Source organism: Hyperolius riggenbachi, chromosome 4, assembly GCF_040937935.1.
Source record: "Hyperolius riggenbachi isolate aHypRig1 chromosome 4, aHypRig1.pri, whole genome shotgun sequence".
NCBI classification, from domain to species: domain Eukaryota; kingdom Metazoa; phylum Chordata; class Amphibia; order Anura; family Hyperoliidae; genus Hyperolius; species Hyperolius riggenbachi.
Window position 1 is genome coordinate 191,174,544 of NC_090649.1, and position 19,943 is coordinate 191,194,486.

A 19,943-nucleotide genomic window follows, 5' to 3' on the forward strand; every position below is an offset into this window, starting at 1 on the left:
CCTTGCCAAATAATGAATAAATCATCGATGAATCGAAACCACCCCAAAATGTGGGGGTGGAATCGACTCATCGATGTGAGGTGAGGTCCCTTGTCTCCGGCGGGGCTGCGAGGGTCTGTGCTATTGGAACGGTGAGGCATTCATTTTCACTATACTGACAGCATATAACATGCACCATGCTTAGGATTATTGTATTGAGGAGTGGGTGCTGTTCAGTATACCAGTACATCTATATGTGACTTGTTACTTACTTCCTCACCCCCGATATCTGTTTATTGTCTATTTTTCATCTGATTACTTAATTGTTCCCTCCCAGCCACACTGGAGATTTGTAATTGTTTTTATGTGTTTGGATACGTACTTAATAAAGATTATATACTTTGTCTATATTAAGTCAGTTGCTGCTTGGTTTTTCTTGATGACCATGGATACTTAGTTAGGTTACACATTGTGTCATATTGTCCATGGACATGGAATTTTATAAATTGCTCTACTTCTTGATATTATTGTTTAGTGATTATGAAATCTCTCTGATTTCTTCTAGAGCTTGTCACTTTTTTACTATGGATCTTAATCTTCTAGATTCATTAGAAGCATGTTGGGAAGTCAATTTACAAAGCATATTTGCACACAAGGAGAGTGCCATTTCAGGGAGTGGCATCTCCAAAGAGTTGAAACAGCTGTGTCTGGAACTTAAGGATATCCACATCAATTACATCAAAGTATGGTGGAATGTTAGTAGTCTTGAAAATTATGACAGGCAAGGGATTTATCCCAGGGGCCTACGGGTCCAGATCTTTCCGTCTTGGTATCTTAATGAAGATGGTAGAAAATTGTGGGAGACTGGTTTATCTAAATGTTCCCACATCATTGTGGAGATGCTCTTACTACATGATAGAGAACTGTTGATTCAGTACAAACAGAAGATTAGTGATTTAAAGACACAGATTGGCCAGATGGGCCCCACTGATAGAATTGAAGCCTTTATGACCGATCTCAAAAACGAATTGGATAAGATCGAGACGGATATTATTTCCAACAAAACCAAAAAACTATCAAGAGATCGGCTAGACTACAGTCTGAAAAGAGCCTATCTGTGGCATCACTCTGGTAACCCTAAGGGTAGAAAAGCATGGATCAACAACAAGAAGCCCAGAAATATTATTAAAAAAAATCCCACTACTGGACAAGGACAGGCACAGACCAATACTATGTCATCCTGTGTATCAGACTCAAGCGATGCTTTTGAGTCAGATGGAACATCTCACTCTGCAGTTCAGAGGATGTTGGCCACAAATACTTTTGGCCAGGCTAAGAAAAGTTTTGTCAAGAGACGTAGAATGGACAAAGGTTCTCCTGAACAAACAGCCCTTCAGGTAATTAATCTATCATCAGTTCCCTTGACAGAGGGTGAAATGAATGTTTTATCTAGGGGGTTGTCTTTTTCTCCGAAAAATCATTTTGATGAGTTTGAGGCACTAAAAGATTTGTATTTTTTCTGCAGACGCTTGACTCTTAAAAAAATATATGACCCTCGCTCAGTGCAAGATCAGGACATACTGGACTGTGGATTGGATCTTAATGACCAACAGGCCTTTGATGACTTATTAGGTCTCTTGAATGAAAATGAAGAACAGGTGAGTGATGTCACCTTTAAACCTCCGTCTAAATTTTTACCCTACTTCAGTACTGAAGTGAGGATATTCTTTGATTTAGTGTGTAGGGATCTGCACAGTTTGGGGAGTAAACGCAATATCTCTGCAGATAATTTAAATCTTGATGAAAGACGAGCTATAAAGTCCTTGAAGGCCAGGAAGGACATTTTGATCAAGGAGGCTGATAAGGGGGGGAATGTGGTCATTTGGCCCCTCGAACTTTATCTGGAGGAGGCACTCAAACAGCTAAATAATCAGTCCTTTTATTGTAGACTACGAGGGAACCCTATGGAGTCCTTTCAGCATGAGCTCCGGAGCCTTCTAGATACAGCTAGACATGAAGGGATCATCACCGACAAAGAACAGAAATTTTTATGGAAAGAAAAGCCAGTAGTGGCAACTTTCTATATGTTGCCGAAAGTACATAAGAATCCCCATAGGCCACCTGGAAGACCAATAATTTCAGGGATTGGCAGCTTGACCGAGCGGGCCTGCCAATTTATTGACCATTACCTCCAACCTTTTGTAACATCTTTAGACTCATATATACGTGACACTGGTGATTTATTGAGTCATCTTGAATGTCTTAATGTCCCTGATGATTCCCTTCTTGTCACATGTGATGTAGAGTCGCTTTACTCTAATATAGGACATGATGTGGGTTTACGGGCTGCTGATTATTTTTTGAGTATGGGTAATATGTCTGACCCTCGCAGATTGTTTGTTTTGTCATTGCTGGAGTTTGTGTTGAAGCACAATTTCTTTGTATTTGACTCGCGCTTCTACCTCCAGGTCAGGGGGGTAGCCATGGGGGCCAAGTGTGCCCCCTCGGTTGCCAACCTGTTCCTTGGTTGGTGGGAGCGCGAGTGTGTTTGGTCCGAATCGATGAGTCGATTCCACCCCCACATTTTGGGGTGGTTTCGATTCATCGATGATTTATTCATTATTTGGCAAGGACCCCGACACATATGCCTGGAATTCTTCGATACGCTGAATCATAATGATTTAAACATCTTCCTGACGTATAACATTAGTGATCGGGAAGTAGAGTTTTTGGATCTGAAGATTAGAAAGGGTTGGAGTGGTGAACTCACAACAACTGTTTTCCGTAAACCAACAGCAGTTAATAGCATCCTGCAATACCAGTCTCACCACATGGAATCAGTGAAACGTAATATCCCGTTGGGACAGTTTATACGTTTACGTAGGAACTGTTCAGATAATGAAGAATTCGAAATAGCAGCACTTGATTTAAAAGAGAGGTTACAAGCAAGGGGTTATCCTAGAAAACCCATTGAGCAAGCTATTAGAAGAGCAAGAGCATCATCACGCACGGAATTATTGCGACCTAAGAGAAGAAGACATGATCCCACTATCAGAATAGCCACACCATATAATGACCAATGGCATGAAATATATAACATACTAGGGAAGCATTGGGATATTTTAAAATTGGACTCTGACATTAGACCATTTGTTACGGACCGTCCAAGCCTCACAGCCAAGAGAGCACCAACTTTAAAAACGATACTATGTCATAGCCACTTTCAGAAACCAAGTTTGAGCAGGACCATCAAGGGTAGTTACCCTTGTGGTACATGTAGTGTTTGTTCCAATATGAGGGTCACTAAGACAGTGAAGAATCGCCATAATGGCAAAATTTTCTATATTAACGACTTCATTAATTGCAAAACTCGAGCTGTCATCTACATGCTGCAGTGCCCGTGTGGGTGGCAGTATGTCGGGCAGACTAAAAATGCCCTGAAAATTCGCTTACAGAAGCACTGGTCGGTGGTCAAATTGGCCGCCAGGGACAGAGAACGAGGAAAAACTCTTACTACACTGGCCAATCATGCTCTGAATGCACATCAGGGGTCTCTTAGGGATTGGCTGTTTTGTGGGCTTGAGACTATCAGGATTGATAATAGAGGCGGCGATGTTGTCAATAAATTGTTGCGTGCTGAATTGCGGTGGATATTTAAGTTACAGACAAGGAGTCCGAAGGGTCTTAATGAGGAAGTCAGTTTCTCATGTTTTCTGCCACAATAGACCATGTTGGGGTTTGTCTCTGTTTTGATTTTGAGTGTGACTGTACTAATGGACTTGTCTCTCATTTGTTTGTAGGTGAAATGCTCATACTGTATATGACGGTATTATCAAAACATGTTGTGAATTGGTCAACAGAAATATTTTTATATAGGTGTGTGTGGGTGTATATAAATGTCTACACACACAAAAGCTCTTGACAAGTAAGTATTTCCCTTGTCTTGTGTGTTATCCCCACGGGAGGGGTACGTTGTAGTGCCACTTTATGATTGATGGTGACACTTTAGGTGGGTTCACTAGTTGTTCTGTAGGATTTGCTTTTCACTTTACTCTCTGATTCATGTCGTCTGTGAGTACGACATGAGTATATACATTTTTTTGCATGAGTCACTTTATTTTCACTGCACTTTTTTACATGTCAGAAGTGAGTACTGACATTTATTCACAATTTTGCATGTTTTCTCTGAAATGTCAGTAGGTGAGTACTGACTATCAGAGTCCTCCTTGCACTATTTGGCACTTTTTGTATGAAGATCAGGACACATATGGAGTGATACTGCCTTTGGAGTCATATATTGTATATGTTTCTAGTTTTACTAGAGGGCTAATTGATGTTTTTCTAGTCCGCAGGAATTATCGATTATACACTACACATGGCACTTTGATATTTGTATCTACATTTATGGATCTTCAATCAAATTAAAGATCAAGACACTTCATACTAGGAATTTCTAATTAAATCCAAGTTTAAGACACTTTATAATAATATTATTCATCATTCACTATCACTATGTACTAAATTATTTTGTTTTACGATTGTAGCACCTTGCACTTTAACTAAATTGATGTAATAGTTAGCACCGGTGTTTCCCTCTGTGGGTTTTATAATAGAGATATATGTATTAAATACCACCTGCAGTATTGTCAAATAACCATTAGATGTCACTGCTGTCTCAGTCTCTTTTCTGTTTTTACTTGAATCTAGATAATGTGTGTTAATATGTACTTTGGCCACATGATGGTGCTGTATTGAGTATATATACGAATATTGATATTTCCACGTGTTTTTATTATTAATTATATTCATATCTTTAATTATCATTCTAATACATGAGCAACTGTTCTTTTTATATATGGGTAGTGATTTATTATTGAAATTGCAATGGCTGTCCTTTCGCATTGACCCTCCGCAGACAGCATCATCGGGTGTGCGCCGCTCAGTCTATGCGAACGTGAGGTCGCATAGCGGAGTGACGCATAGGGGGTGTGGCCACGCCTCCTGTAGCGTTCGGCGGCATTGCAGCGTGTATTTAAGACGGATCTTTTTTAATCTTTTTATCTCCGAAGAAGCACCGTAGGAGGTGCGATACATGTGAGGTCCCTTGTCTCCGGCGGGGCTGCGAGGGTCTGTGCTATTGGAACGGTGAGGCATTCATTTTCACTATACTGACAGCATATAACATGCACCATGCTTAGGATTATTGTATTGAGGAGTGGGTGCTGTTCAGTATACCAGTACATCTATATGTGACTTGTTACTTACTTCCTCACCCCCGATATCTGTTTATTGTCTATTTTTCATCTGATTACTTAATTGTTCCCTCCCAGCCACACTGGAGATTTGTAATTGTTTTTATGTGTTTGGATACGTACTTAATAAAGATTATATACTTTGTCTATATTAAGTCAGTTGCTGCTTGGTTTTTCTTGATGACCATGGATACTTAGTTAGGTTACACATTGTGTCATATTGTCCATGGACATGGAATTTTATAAATTGCTCTACTTCTTGATATTATTGTTCATAAACTGAGGAGTCGGAGTTGGAAGATTTTTGTACTGACTCCACAGCCCTGTAAAAGAGCGTGATTTACTGGAAGTGGTGTGCTGATACATTGGATTGCTGATTTGAGGAGACATTGCCTATGTCACAGTATCAAGCACCCAAGTATTGCTTTAAAGGCGTGCCCTACCACAACGCTTTGATGCGTATGTTGGAAAAATCTGGATGATTGTGAAATTGTACAGTGTAGGTTGTACAAGGAAATACTATTAAACAAAAAACTACTTTTTTCTTCATAATAATATTATTATTTAGTATTTATATAGCGCCATCTTCCACTGCGCTGCACAGAGTATATTGTCCTGTCCCTTAACTGTCCCTCAGAGGAGCCCACAATCTAATCCCTACTATAGTGATATGTTTATGTATGTATTGTAATCTAGGGTCAATTTAGGGGAAGCCAATTAATTTATCTGTATGTATTTGAGATGTAGGAGGAAACCAGAGTGCCCGAAGGAAACCTACGCAGACATGGGGAGAACATGAAAACTCCATGCAGGTAGTGCCCTGTCTGGGATTCCAACCGAGGACACAGTGCTGCAAGGAGAGAGCGCTAACCACTATGCCACTGTGCTGTCCATATTCAAATGTTTTTTTTCGGATTTTCGAGAAAAATTGAGCATTCATGTATGGTACCTCGAAAAGAATTTTAAAAACCATTCCACCAAACAGAATAATCAAACGTCTCAAATAAAAAAATAAATGAAAAACTGTATAGTCTATGGGCACCATTAGTATGGTTGCAGTAAGAATGAAGGCCTCGGCATTATGTAAGTGGTTTTGGTAACTGGCATGGTTATCATTTTTCATGCACCAGTGTCATTGTTGCTGAAGTCTTCACACAAAAATGTACCAGTTAAAGTAAGGAAATGTATTTAATCTGCATTCCGGGTCGCAGTTCATATCTATATTCCTAAAATTTTCTTTTTGCTATTATAGGTCTGCACTTTTTGTTGGAAGGGATAGTTCTGTTCTCTTTGCTGAGTAATTGTTGATTACAGTGGCTGTTAAAGGTCAACTGAAGTGAGAAGAATGGAGGATGACCTACGGTATTTACAGTGGGATGCGAAAGTTTGGGCAACCTTGTTAATCGTCAAGATTTTCCTGTATAAATCATTGGTTGTTACGATTAAAATTGTCAGTTAAATATATCATATAGGAGACACACACAGTGATATTTGAGAAGTGAAATGAAGTTTATTGGATTTACAGAAAGTGTGCAATAATTGTTTAAATAAAATTAGGCAGGTGCATAAATTTGGGCACTGTTGTCATTTTATTAATTCCAAAACCTTTAGAACTAATTATTGGAACGCAATTATGCTTGGTAAGCCCAGTGACCCCTGACCTACATACACAGGTGAATCTAATTATCTTACTCAACAGGCTACAAGAGTACTGTGGCATAGATGGCATTGTTCTCCGGTGGTTCAACTCCTTCCTGGCTGGCAGAACACAAAGGGTAGCCTTAGGGCCCTTCCTCTCCAACTCTGTACCACTAAAATACGGTGTACCTCAGGGCGCAATATTATCCCCTTTACTGTTCACCATATACATGCTGCCACTTGGAGAAATCATACAAAAACATGGACTGACATATCATTGCTATGCTGATGACACCCAGCTATATTTGTCATTCAAACCTGATGTCACAGACCCTACTCCACAAATAAACGCATGCTTAGCTGAGCTTCAGGAGTGGATGAATAATAATTGGCTAAAACTTAATGCTGACAAAACTGAGGTTCTTGTTATCGAGGGCCAGGGCTCAACAGCAAAGCAGCTCCAGTCTCAACCAACACCGCTAAGGATAGGGAGCTCAGACCTGAACAACTCAGACTGTGTGCGCAGCCTGGGAGTACTGATTGATGGGAAATTAAGCTTCAGGAATCAAATCTCAGCTGTTGTGAAACATTCCTTCTTTCACCTAAGGAATATTGCAAGGATTAAACACCTAATTCCTTCAGAGGATCTTCCAACCCTAGTTCATGCCTTCGTCACATCAAGGTTAGACTACTGCAACGTCCTCTACACAGGCCTGCATAAGAAAGACTTACGCCGCCTGCAATTAGTACAGAATGCCGCCGCAAGGCTGTTAACGAGCCAACCCCGCCATTGCCACATAACACCAACCCTGAGCTCACTCCACTGGCTACCGATAAAATGGAGAATTCTGTTTAAGATTGGCTTACTGACATTCAAATCCTTGCACAATCTGGGCCCTGGATACCTGAAGGACTTGTTGCAACTGCATCACACCCCCCACAATCTTAGATCAAAGGACGTAACACCTTGGTCACCCCCAGAGTCCACCTCAAAACCTTTGGAGACAGAGCCTTTTGTCATGCTGCCCCTACACTTTGGAACTCCCTGCCACACCCAATCAGGACAGCCCATCCCTGGAAGCATTTAAGTCTAAACTGAAAACCTACCTTTTCAGTCTGGCATTCATGAACATCTTACTATCTCCTCAGTAACACAACCCAGCCTGAAGCCCTGTATTAATCTGAGACACAGCTATGCGCTTTGAGTCCTATGGGAGAAAAGCGCTTTACAAATGTTATTGTATTGTATTGTATTGTAATTATGAGAGAGAGTATTTAAGGGGGTCAATTGTAATTTTACCTCCTCTTTTTAATTTCTCTGAAGAGTAGCAACATGGGGGTCTCAAAACAACTCTCAAATGACCTGAACACATAGATTGTTCACCATCATGGTTTAGGGGAAGGATACAGAAAGCGGTCTCAGATTTTCAGCTGTCTGTTTCCACAGTTAGGAACATATTGAGGAAATGGAAGACCACAGGCTCAGTTCAAGTTAAGGCTCCAAGTGGCAGACCAAGAAAAATCTCGCATAGACAGAAGCGACGAATGGTGAAAACAGTCAGTCAAACCACAGACCAGCACCAAAGACCTACAACATCACTGGCTGCAGATTGGAGTCACTGCGCATCGTTCAACCATTTGCTGCACTTTACACAAGAAGATGCTGTATGCGAGAATCGGTGACAAAGATGAAGCTGCACCGGGGCTGGATCTTTCAACAAGACAACAACCCTAAATGCTGCTCAAAATCAACTAAGGCATTCATGCAGAGGAACAAGTACAACGTTCTGGAATGGCCATCTCAGTCCTCAGACCTGAATATAATTGAAAATCTGTGGTGTGAGTTAGAGAGCTGTCCATGCTCGGAAGCCATCAAACCTGAATGAACTAGAGATGTTTTGTAAAGAGGAATGGTCCAAAATACCTTCAACCAGAATCCAGACTCTCATTGGAACTTACAGGAAGCGTTTAGAGGCTGTAATTTCTGCAAAAGGAGGATCTACTACATATTGTTTCTTTTTTGTGGTGCTTAAATGTATGCACCTGCCTAATTTTGTGTAACCACTTCACCCCAAAGCGTTTTTTACCCTAATGGACAAGAGCGATTTTCTCTTTTCAGTGCTTATCCCTTTCATTTGCCAATAGCTTAAAGGGATACTGTAGGGGGGTTGGGGGAAATTGAGTTGAAGTTACCCGGGGTTTCTAATGGTCCCCCGCAGACATCCTGTGCCCGCGCAGCCAGTCATCGATGCTCCGGCCCCGCCTCTGGTTCACTTCTGGAATTTCAGACTTTAAAGTCTGAAAACCACTGCACCTGCGTTGCCGTGTCCTCGCTCCCGCTGATGTCACCAGGAGCATACTGCGCAGGCACAGACCATACTGGCCCTGCGCCGTACACTTCTGGAGACATCAGCGGGATCGAGGACACGGCAACGCAGGCGTAGACTTTAAAGTCTGAAATTCCAGAAGTGAACTGGAGGCGGGGCCGGAGCATTGGGGAGTGGCTGCGCGGGCACAGGATGTCTGCAGGGGACCATTAGAAAGCCCCAGGTGAGTTCAACTCATTCCACCCCCCCCCCCCCCCCTACAGTAGCTTTTTGGGGTTTATATTTTTCAGTAATTTATTTTCTATGCATTTTAAAGGGGAAAAACAAGGGAAAAATGAAAAAATACACTTTCTCCAATTTCATTCCATATAGTTTTAATATAGCTACTGCACATAAAACCCACACATTTTGTCTGCCTATTTGTCCTGGTTATCACAAGATTTTAATTATGCCCCTAGTAAAAAGTATGGTGACAATATATTATTTGGAAATAAAGGTGTGTTTTTTCGATGATGTTTTTTTTTTTCTCACTAATCTCGTGCACGGGAATGCGCGGGTGCGCACGAGCGGAGCGGCGGCAGCACTGTTCGACTTATAAAAATGTCCTGGAGCTGTTAAGATGCTATAGCAGGACGTTTTTATAAGTCTGGTTGTCATTAAGTGGTTAAACAATTATTGTGCACTTTCTGTAAATCCAATAAACTTAATTTCACTTCTCAAATATCACTGTGTGTCTCCTATATGATATATCTAACTGACATTTTTTATCGTAACAACCAACAATTGATACAGGAAAATCATGACGATTAACAAGGTTGCTCAAACTTTCACATCCCACTGTATTTCCTTTTAAACCATACCAGTTGCCTGGCAGCCCTGCTGGTCTATTTGGCTGCAGTAATATCTGAATATCTATGGCTAAAAGTATTCGAGGCAGAAGATCAGTAGGGCAGCAAGGAAACTGGTATGCTTAAAAGGAAATAGATATGGAAGCATCCATATCCTTCTCACTTCAGTTGTCCTTTAGTAAAATGTCTGTAAGAATGACTGATATTCTGCTATCACTAAACTCAATTCTATTTGATCTCTAACTTGCGACCCTGCCCCCCCCATGAGGCAATACCTGCTGATATTTATCACCCAACCTCTTATGCTGGGGATACACGTTACGTTTTTTTGTAGAGAATCGTTCCGATAGATGCCTTCGATGATAAAATTCCGACATGTCCAATTCTCTGCTTGATTCTGTTCTGCTTGATTTCTCATAGAAGTGAATGGAAAAAAGATAAGAAAAACGAGCGGAAGATCGAATGGCTAATTGTGCGGAGAATCGAACACGAAAAACGTAACGTGTATTCCCAGCATTACACTAACCTTCCTTTTGCTGAATAATTGCAGCTGTTAGATTTCTTGGGGAAAAGGCACTCCCTGGGTCATTGTTTTTATACTGCCAGCCAAATACAGTAATGATTAGTGCTGTGTAATGTGCACATGCATGCTCTGGTTTACATGGTCAGCAGTCCTGTTAGGAAAGCGTTAATCTACCTGGACCTTTTTTTTAGATACCGATATTTAGGTTTATGGTTACAGGTAATCTCATAACCATGTGGAATTCTGTCTTATAAGTATTACCTGCACCTCCCCTAGCCTTCATGACTGCACACCTTTCCTTCCACAGAAACCAAAAGAAATCTATATTATATACCTCTATTCCTCCAAAATGTAATTTGAAAGCATAGTCCATCCTCTCTAGATCAACACATTCAGTTGGACTACTCGCCTATTCATCCAATACATAAAAATAGAATATGCAACAAGTTTTTATTGAAAATTAGTGTTAAAAAAAAAAAAGGCAATATACATTGTCTTTTGCTATAGACAAATATAATTTGGTCTAATATGTTTTCTGACCAGAGACACAAAAAAACGTCCACATAGTATACACGCCACCAATATATCAGTTTTTAAAAAGTATTTAATGTCTCTTTCTAAGGAAGTCAGCATTCTAAATACAGTATACAGTATAAGAATATGAAATTACCCTGAACAGACATGGGGAGACCCCTAGTGGACATATTCAGCATAGCAAACTTATTTATCTTTCTTTTTCTGGAACAGACTAACCAGCAAGCTCATGGTGAACCAGAACTCATTGGAGCGTGTAAGAGGCTACAATGGTCCTAAAAGCCCCCTTACTAAAATACTAAGGAAACAAAGAGTTTGCTTTTTTTAAAACAGAAAGAATTTGCGATAATTCAGGTTGGAGTGAGCTCGAGATGTCTCCCAGGCATCACTGCTGAATATATGCAAATTAATCATTGTTACCCTTAGAAGCTAAACACACCTCCAGAACCGCTGGAATGCAATGTGTCATCTTGTTAATTTGTACAGAGCCATAATAATCCAACATGCATACAGACTGTTTCTGATTGTTTGATCCTCATCAGTGTATGGCATGGATTAATTTGGCTCTATGGAGTAGGGCTTGTAACACCGAGAAGAACAGATTAACCAGCAAGCTCATGGTGAACCAGAAGTCATTGGGGTGTGTAAGGGGCTACAATGGTCCTAAAAGCCCCCTTACTAAAAAGGAAAACAAGAGTTTGCTTTTTTTAAAACAGAATTTGCGATAATTCAGGTTGGAGTGAGCTCCGTGATGTCTCCCAGGCATCACTGCTGAATATATGCAAATTAACCATTGTTACCCTTAGAAGCTAAACACACCTCCAGAACCGCTGGAATGCAATGATGTGTCAGTTTGTTAATTTGTACAGAGCCAGAATAAGCCAACATGCAAACAGACTGTTTCAGATTGTTTGATCCTCATCAGTGTATGGCATGGATTAATTTGGCTCTATGGAGTAGGGCTTGTAACACCGAGAGGTACAGACTAACCAGCAAGCTCATGGTGACCCAGAACTCATTGGAGTGTGTAAGGGACTACAATGGTCCTAAAAGCCCCCTTACTAAAATGCTATGAAAAACAAAAGTTTGAAAACAGAAAGAATTTGCGATTATTCAGGTTGGAGTGAGCTTGAGATGTCTACCAGAGCAACACTGCTGAATATATGCAAATTAACCATTGCGCCCTTAGAAGCTAAACACACCTCCAGAACCGCTGGAATGGAATTCTGGTGTGTACATAGCTTAAAATGCTGAGTTAGGATATGTTCACAGTAGGCACGTTGGTGCGCGCTGTGATGCTGCATGTGAACGCACCGCCCTTCCACCTGTAGGGGCATGTTTATATTTCTGCTGCAATGGACCACATTATCCTAATGCACTTTGTACAGCATATTTCTGTATAATGTGTGCGATAATGAGCAAATTGCATAACAATACTATGTGCTGTGAAAAATAACATGCACAAGGTTTGTTGTGTTATATCCGCATTGTGGTGCAGGCGTTATGCAATGCGCATAGTATGGCTTTAGCATTAGATGTTCTCTGCATATATTCACTGCAGTTCAAACGTTTAGATTTGCAGGCACAAATAAATAATTAGCACCTTTATTGCATATTTTGTGATAATTAAACCTGTTCATCTATCCCCACCTGAGGTCCCGTTAAAGTTTTTATAGAGACAGAAGTTGATCCTGTTTTAGAATTTGCCAACTTACTGTGTGTTGCAATACAGTGTTTGTACTATACTGTATTAGCTACCTATTTTTATTTTTTTAATTTCAAGATTTTTTATGAAGATTTTTGCACAACATGAAGATGACGAACTTACGTCATTTTGCTTACAATGTTAAACACAGACACATTTCGACAAGCAGTCATAGGTAGGTGAAAGTTGCATGAGCAGGTACAACAATGCGGCTATTAACGTAACTCCGCAACCATACATCATGTTTGCTTTGTTACAGGACTGGTCAGAGAAGACAAGATAAGAACAAAAAACATTTACTGTAATGTAATATTAATAAATTAGTTGCTTGGTAATATACAGTACTTTATAGTGGAAAATAGGCAGCACAGAGGTGGCGTAGTGGATAGCACTCTTGCCAGTTTGAATCCCTGCCACAGCACTATATGCATGGAGTTTGTATGTTTTCTCTGCATTTTCACGGTGTTTTTTTCTGTCCCGGATCCCAAAAATCTACACATACTATAAATTCATTAGGGCTCCCTCTAAGATTGACCCTAGACTACAATGGACATATGACTATTTTAGGGATTAGATTATGAGCTCCTGTGAGGAACAGTTAGTGACATGACTGTGTACTGTGTAAAGTGCTGCAGAAGATGTTGGTGCTATAAAAATACTAAATAATAATCCTAATAAAACAGGGTTTCCTTAGTGCTTGTTCTCACCAATATAAATATACGTATTAGGTTGCTACATATTTTGGAAGTATTTTTTTTTAAACAGATAATTCTACTGCACATTCTGTAGTGCTGTACAATATGTATAGTAGGTGCTATAAAATGCTTTTCTCTTTTTCATGTTTCTTATGCGGCAGACAGGGAAAGTGTAATCAGGTGAAGCAGCAGTAGGTGAGGCAGACTTCCTCATTCAGCAGGGTTTCTGGGCAGGGCTTGGAGCCTGAATCACTGAATGTATGCTTGTAAACCAGAGCTGGTTCTACAGACTCCCGAGCTTTCAGTATATACAGCACACATATGCAGTTCACAGCAGAAACGGGCACATGAGGAGTGTTCTTACAATTTACTCCTACATGTATGCACTCACTTACACTAACTGCTTGCTATATTACTAACCCCCTAAGAAGTGCACAGCCAGGATGCTGAGTGTCTGGACTCTACAGTGGCCTGTCAGGGAGTGCCGGTAACTTCTTGTGACACATGGATGGAGTCAGAAATGTCACCATACAGCAAGGTCATGACACCGGACTGTGGAACTTGGATTACTTAATCACTTGCTTCGCCGAGGAGAAAATCTGTGTGTCGTTTGGTTTGTGGCTCCTGTCCTGCTTATTCTGGTTTACCTCCTTTTCCCTGTAATGCAAAATGTTCTTTTTACTCACTGAACATTAATGTTCTCTGGATTGTTATCTGTGAAATGACTGATTAACTGAATGCTCATTGCAAAGCAGCACCTCAGCCAGTCTTATACCCTAGAATGAGAGTAACTGACTGGCTGAGGACTGGTTGTATCTAGTGGCCACATTAATTCTTCCTGGTTGATGGGTAACGTGTGTCCTGGAGTGGATGGTTTGCTCAGTGAAGTCACTCTTGGCCCAGTGATAAGCAAACACTCCTCATAACGCACTAGTGGGTGGGTCCGCATTGTGTGAGGAGAGCAGCAGCTTTTGTTTCTGTTCCTCTGTTGCTGCCAGTAATTGCATGTGTTGGCATTAGCGGGGAATACAATCCACATATTTGATCACCATTTGTGAAAGAATAAAAAGGGCAATATTCATAAGCAGACATACCTGAGAGGTGGAGTGGTGGAATTTAACATTGATAGAAAAAAGTAAACCGTGAATGTATGGCAATAACTGCAATAATGTAGAAGCTGCCATTATAGGCTAACTGTCATACTCATCCAATAGGTGACCACACACGGTACAAATCACTGAATAATCGACTGTGTAGGATCATTGAATGTCACTTTTCTTTCAGTCACTGGATGTTGATCAGTTTTGTAGAGATGTAAGATAAATATCTGTTTGTAGCACACCTTTCCCAGAAATGCTTTGTAGAAAATGCATTAGGATAACCTGAGCTCTTAGGAGGCAGAGAATGACAAATCATTAGTTTAATCAAATCTGAGAATGATTTAATATTCACCCCAACAGGTTTAACTGATACACTTCTGCTCTTTCTAGAACTCTACAGGGTCTTCTCAAAAAATTAGCATATTGTGTTAAAGTTCATTATTTTCTGTAATGCACTCATAAACATTAGACTTTCATATATTTTAGATTCAAATACACACAACTGAAGTAGTTCAAGCCTTTTATTGTTTTAATATTGATGATTTTGGCATACAGCTCATGAAAACCCAAATTTCCTATCTCAAAAAATTAGCATATTTGATCCAACCAATAAAAGAAAAGTGTTTTTAAAACAAAAAAAAAGTCAACCTTCAAATAATTATGTTTAGTTATGCACTCAATACTTGGTCGGGAATCCTTTTGCAGAAATGACTCCTTCAATGCGGCGTGGCATGGAGGCAATCAGCCTGTGGCACTGCTCAGGTGTTATGGAGGCCCAGGATGCTTCGATAGCGGCCTTAAGCTCATCCAGAGTGTTGGGTCTTGCGTCTCTCAACTTTCTCTTCACAATATCCCACATATTCTCTGGGGTTCAGGTCAGGAGAGTTGGCAGGCCAATTGAGCACAGTAATACCATGGTCAGTAAACCATTTACCAGTGGTTTTGGCACTGTGAGCAGGTGCCCGGTCATGCTGAAAAGTGAAATCTTCATCTCCATAAAGCTTTTCAGCAGATGGAAGCATGAACCCACTTTTGAACCAGAAACAGCGGCGGAAGCGAGTGACCTGGGCTACAGAGAAGCAGCACTGGACTGTTGCTCAGTGGTCCAAAGTACTTTTTTTCAGATGAAAGCAACTTTTACATGTAATTCAGAAATCAAGGTGCCAGAGTCTGGAGGAAGACTGGGGAGAGGGAAATGCCAAAATGCCTGAAGTCCAGTGTCAAGTACCCACAGTCAGTGATGGTCTGGGGTGCCATGTCAGCTGCTGGTGTTGATCCACTGTGTTTTATCAAGGGCAGGGTCAATGCAGCTAGCTATCAGGAGATTTTGGAGCACTTCATGCTTCCATCTGCTGAAAAGCTTTATTGAGATGAAGATTTCATTTTTTCAGCACGACCTGGCACCTGCTCACAATGCCAAAACCACTGGTAAATGGTTTACTGACCATGGTATTACTGTACTCAATTGGCCTGCCAACTCTCCTGACCTGAACCCCATAGAGAATATGTGGGATATTGTGAAGAGAAAGTTGAGAGACGCAAGACCCAACACTCTGGATGAGCTTAGGACCGCTATCGAAGCATCCTGGGCCTCCATAACACCTGAGCAGTGCCACAGGCTGATTGCCTCCATGCCACGCCGCATTGAAGGAGTCATTTCTGCAAAAGGATTCCCGACCAAGTATTGAGTGCATAACTGAACATAATTATTTGAAGGTTGACTTTTTTTGTTTTAAAAACACTTTTCTTTTATTGGTTGGATCAAATATGCTAATTTTTTGAGATAGGAAATTTGGGTTTTCATGAGCTGTATGCCAAAATCATTAATATTAAAACAATAAAAGGCTTGAACTACTTCAGTTGTGTGTATTTGAATTTAAAATATATCAAAAGTCTAATGTTTATCAGTACATTACAGAAAATAATGAACTTTATTACAATATGCTAATTTTTTGAGAAGACCCTGTATATGTAAAGGAAGGTTGATTTCTTCCTGCAGTAACTACAGTTAACCCCCCCCCCCCCCCCCAAAAAGAACTTTGATGGGGCCTCTCAATGTTCACACCCCTTCTCTTGCCTCCCTTTGGTGCACTTCACATCCTTGGGGCCCATCTAACTATGGTCATACAACAAGTGTAGCCATCATGTTCGTCACACCCATAACAAGTGTAGCCACAGAAACACCTGATCTGAAGTATAGTTCCCTGTATCAGAGGAAGGGAAGGTTGGTAGTTGGGGGGCCCCCCACAGCTCTGGGCCCCCTGCAAATGCAGGGTATTCTCCCTTTAGTTATGCAATTAGAGCAGTGCCTGACCAATTAGCCTGAATGGGGCTCGAGGAAGCCCCAGGTATGTAAAATTGTTTTATTTCTACTTATTTCAGGTCTACTTTAGGTTTTCTCTTAGGTGATGTTTTCACACCTTACCATTAAAATGCCTATTAAAATACCAACAAGAAAGAAAAAAGTAATAATCTGGCAGTACTTTCACCTACTTTTTGGTACTTTTTCAATTGTAAAGTAATGAAAAGTTATTTTAAACAGAAGATGACTCTCCTAGGAGAAAACTTATGAGAAAAAGTGAATTGAATGAGGGCCTCGGTATTAGGGCCCAGGTATTATTATACAGAGCACAGGCTGGATTGGTCAGTTATCCACTTGTGTTAGTTTTCTCAGTGGTTTGGTCAGAAACTCTCTGTCTGGTGGTTCTGAGTCACTGACTCACTAATAACAAGAAAATGTGAACAAATTCACAAAAAATATTTGAATAATAGCTGTCAGGTAGTTTCTGAACCTGGTTAATCCTGTGCTAAGTTTTGGTCTGGCTAAAAAAAAAATCTTTTTCCTGTGGAGCAAGAAAATTAACTACCTAGGAAAAGTAAAGTTTTCAGCCCATCTCTACTACATACTGAAGGAACAGGAAGAGCATCCCAAGTATGAAACTGGCAGCTGCTAGGATAGTCAGCAAACAGCTACTGCATTTCTGTAATCCTAGGTTGGCATTAACCCATAAGTGATCAGACTCTTCCTTCACAGACTGGCTCAGACACTATTGGAGCCAAATGTCACCAAAATGCTCCATATTACATCTGGCTGATTATCATCAATTATCTTTCAGGAATTTTTACCTGAGCTGCAAGAGAGCTTCCCGACATAAGGAATCGGTGTTCTGGAATATTTATGGCTTCTTTGGCTCCATGTGTAACACGATTGGAGCACTTCTATCAAAGCAGCTCTCCATTCAGGTAAATACACAATTCCCTTTCATATTGTATGCTGCTGATTACACCTGTTTTCTTAGAATAAAAACAATAATAATAATTACCACTTAGGGCCCTTTTCCACCAGCGCGTTTGCGCTGGCTGAATCGCAAAACCGCAAACCGCTAGCGATTATACAATCGCTACGGTTTGCTTTTTAACATAGGAATCGCGGTAGGTCATTTCCACTACCGCGATTCGCTTTTGTCGGGAACGCGAACGCGCGGCGGAGCGATAATTGCCGCGATATTGCTATGCAGTGCATAGCATAGCAAAATCGCGGCCGCAAACGTCGGGGGAATCGCCGGTTTTGCGATTCAGCAATCGCTAGCGTTCAGCGTGAACGCTAGCGATTGCAGGTGGAAAAGGTCCCTTAGAGCACACTGCTGGTATACACATCCAATTTTGATTGGCCAAACATTGGCCAATTTTACTACTTCCATGTAGTATGAGAGCTTACCTGCACAATCTGTTCATAGAATTTGATGTTGGTCCTATGCTACATGGAGGTTGTAAAATTGGTCAGTGCACTGAAGACAAAAAAGATCCTTGAGCAGTTTAGAGATGCTCAATGAGATGCTAATAATTCTGGCTTACATGAAAATTCCATGCAAACTGAATGTAACTTGAAACTTGCATTAGATCTGCATGTATGAATTCTCAGCATCTCATTGGCCATTTGTACTGAAGAGGAACAACGTGCACAGCCTTGGGGCCCATCTAACTATGGTCATACAACAAGTGTAGCCATCATGTTCGTCACACCCATAACAAGTGTAGCCACAGAAACACCTGATCTGAAGTATAGTTCCCTGTATCAGAGGAAGGGAAGGTTGGTAGTTGGGGGGCCCCCCACAGCTCTGGGCCCCCCCAGGAAGGAGCAGAGATCAATGCTAAGAGGCAGCTAATGAGAAATGTTCCTCTGCTCTCCTTTCCTTACTCCACTATGAAGATGTGAGGAACAGTTCTCCACGCTTTCAGTAAACAGGTCTATTTACTGTTTTATAACTAGGGAGATATTCTCAAAATTGGATAAAATTAATGAAAAGCGGAGAATGGGGGTGGGGGGAAGGGATTTAAAACTTAGTTTTAGCACTTAATAAATATGGTGAACAAAAATGGTGAAGAAGGATTCTCCTGTTCCCAACTTTATAAATTAATATTATTTAGTATTTATATAGCACCGATATCTTCCGTAGCGCTGTACAGAGTATGTAGTCTTGTCACTTAACTGTCTTTCAGAGGAGTTCACAATCTAATCCCTACCATTGTCATATGCCTATGTATGTATCATGTAGTGTATGTATTGTAGTCTAGTGCTAATTTTAGAAGGGGAAGTCAATTAACTTATCTGTATGTTTTGGGGATGTGGGAGGAAACCGGAGTGCCCAGAGGAAACCTACACAGACACAGGAAGAACATACAAATTACGTGTAGATGCTGCCCTGGCTGGGATTCAAACCGGGAATCCAGTGCTGCAAGGCAAGAATGCTAACCACTATGCCACCGTGCTGCCCAATAATAAAATAAAACAATATAATATGAATCAAAATGAAAGACAATGTGCCAGTGTCAGATCATAGTGTAGGAATAAGGAGTAGAAGGTACAACTGATCTACCTCTCCTACCCCGGAGCTTTTCATGCTGTGTACAGCAATCATGCTTTGATCAAATGGGCTTAAATTTGACTTATGACATTTCACACTTCTGACAAAGAGAAACCAGTCTGACCACATGTGTTACGCCCCTAGGAGAAGTAACACTCGTTTGATGATGGTGCGGTTCACAAAATTAGTTTGTATGAGGAGGGGTGTAACTATAAGTCATGGGGCCCCCAGCAAAGCTTTGATACCCCCCCCCCTCAATGTTTACACCCTTTCTCTTGCCTACCCCTTGTGACCCTCACAGCCTGGGGACCCATCATGCAAGGCTCAAAGCATGAGCATCATACTTCTCACCTTCACAACATGTGTAGCCACAAAAACACTAAGTTAAGTAGTACTAGGGGCCTCCTAAAAGCTCTGCCGCCCCCCCCCCCCCCCCCCGCAGTCGCCGGGGCTGCTCCCCTATAGTCATGCCCCTGT

At 41.0% G+C, this 19,943-nt stretch overlaps 2 protein-coding genes across 5 annotated transcripts in view; both read left to right on the forward strand.

Moving 5' to 3' along the window:
- Positions 1–551: 551 nt before the first annotated feature.
- LOC137570615 (uncharacterized) lies at positions 552–3,801 on the forward strand. Of its 2 annotated transcripts, XR_011031113.1 has the most exons (3): positions 552–1,376; positions 1,505–1,637; positions 3,780–3,801. XR_011031113.1 is itself a non-coding variant. In XM_068279317.1 (2 exons), the coding sequence occupies exons 1-2, from the start codon at positions 564–566 to the stop codon at positions 1,517–1,519; spliced, it is 828 nt and encodes a 275-aa protein (XP_068135418.1). In that variant the 5' UTR covers positions 552–563; the 3' UTR covers positions 1,520–1,897. The 2 variants fall into 2 exon arrangements, 1 of the variants encoding a protein (XP_068135418.1); XM_068279317.1 differs by lacking the exon at positions 3,780–3,801 and having other exon boundaries at positions 1,505–1,897.
- Positions 3,802–13,741: 9,940 nt separating this feature from the next.
- TMEM44 (transmembrane protein 44) overlaps positions 13,742–19,943 on the forward strand; it is a 61,012-nt gene continuing 54,810 nt past the window's right edge. For 2 of the 3 annotated variants that reach the window (XM_068279318.1, XM_068279319.1), the window contains exons 1-2: positions 13,742–14,160; positions 17,718–17,844. In XM_068279318.1, the coding sequence (XP_068135419.1) occupies positions 14,006–14,160; positions 17,718–17,844 (282 nt within the window). In that variant the 5' untranslated portion in view covers positions 13,742–14,005. The remainder of the gene's footprint in view (positions 14,161–17,717; positions 17,845–19,943) is intronic. The other variant, XM_068279320.1, reaches the window with a different exon arrangement.

Coding starts and splice junctions, on each gene's coding strand:
- LOC137570615 (XM_068279317.1), top strand. CDS start 564: ATGGATCTTAATCTTCTAGATTCATTAGAAGCATGTTGGGAAGTCAAT.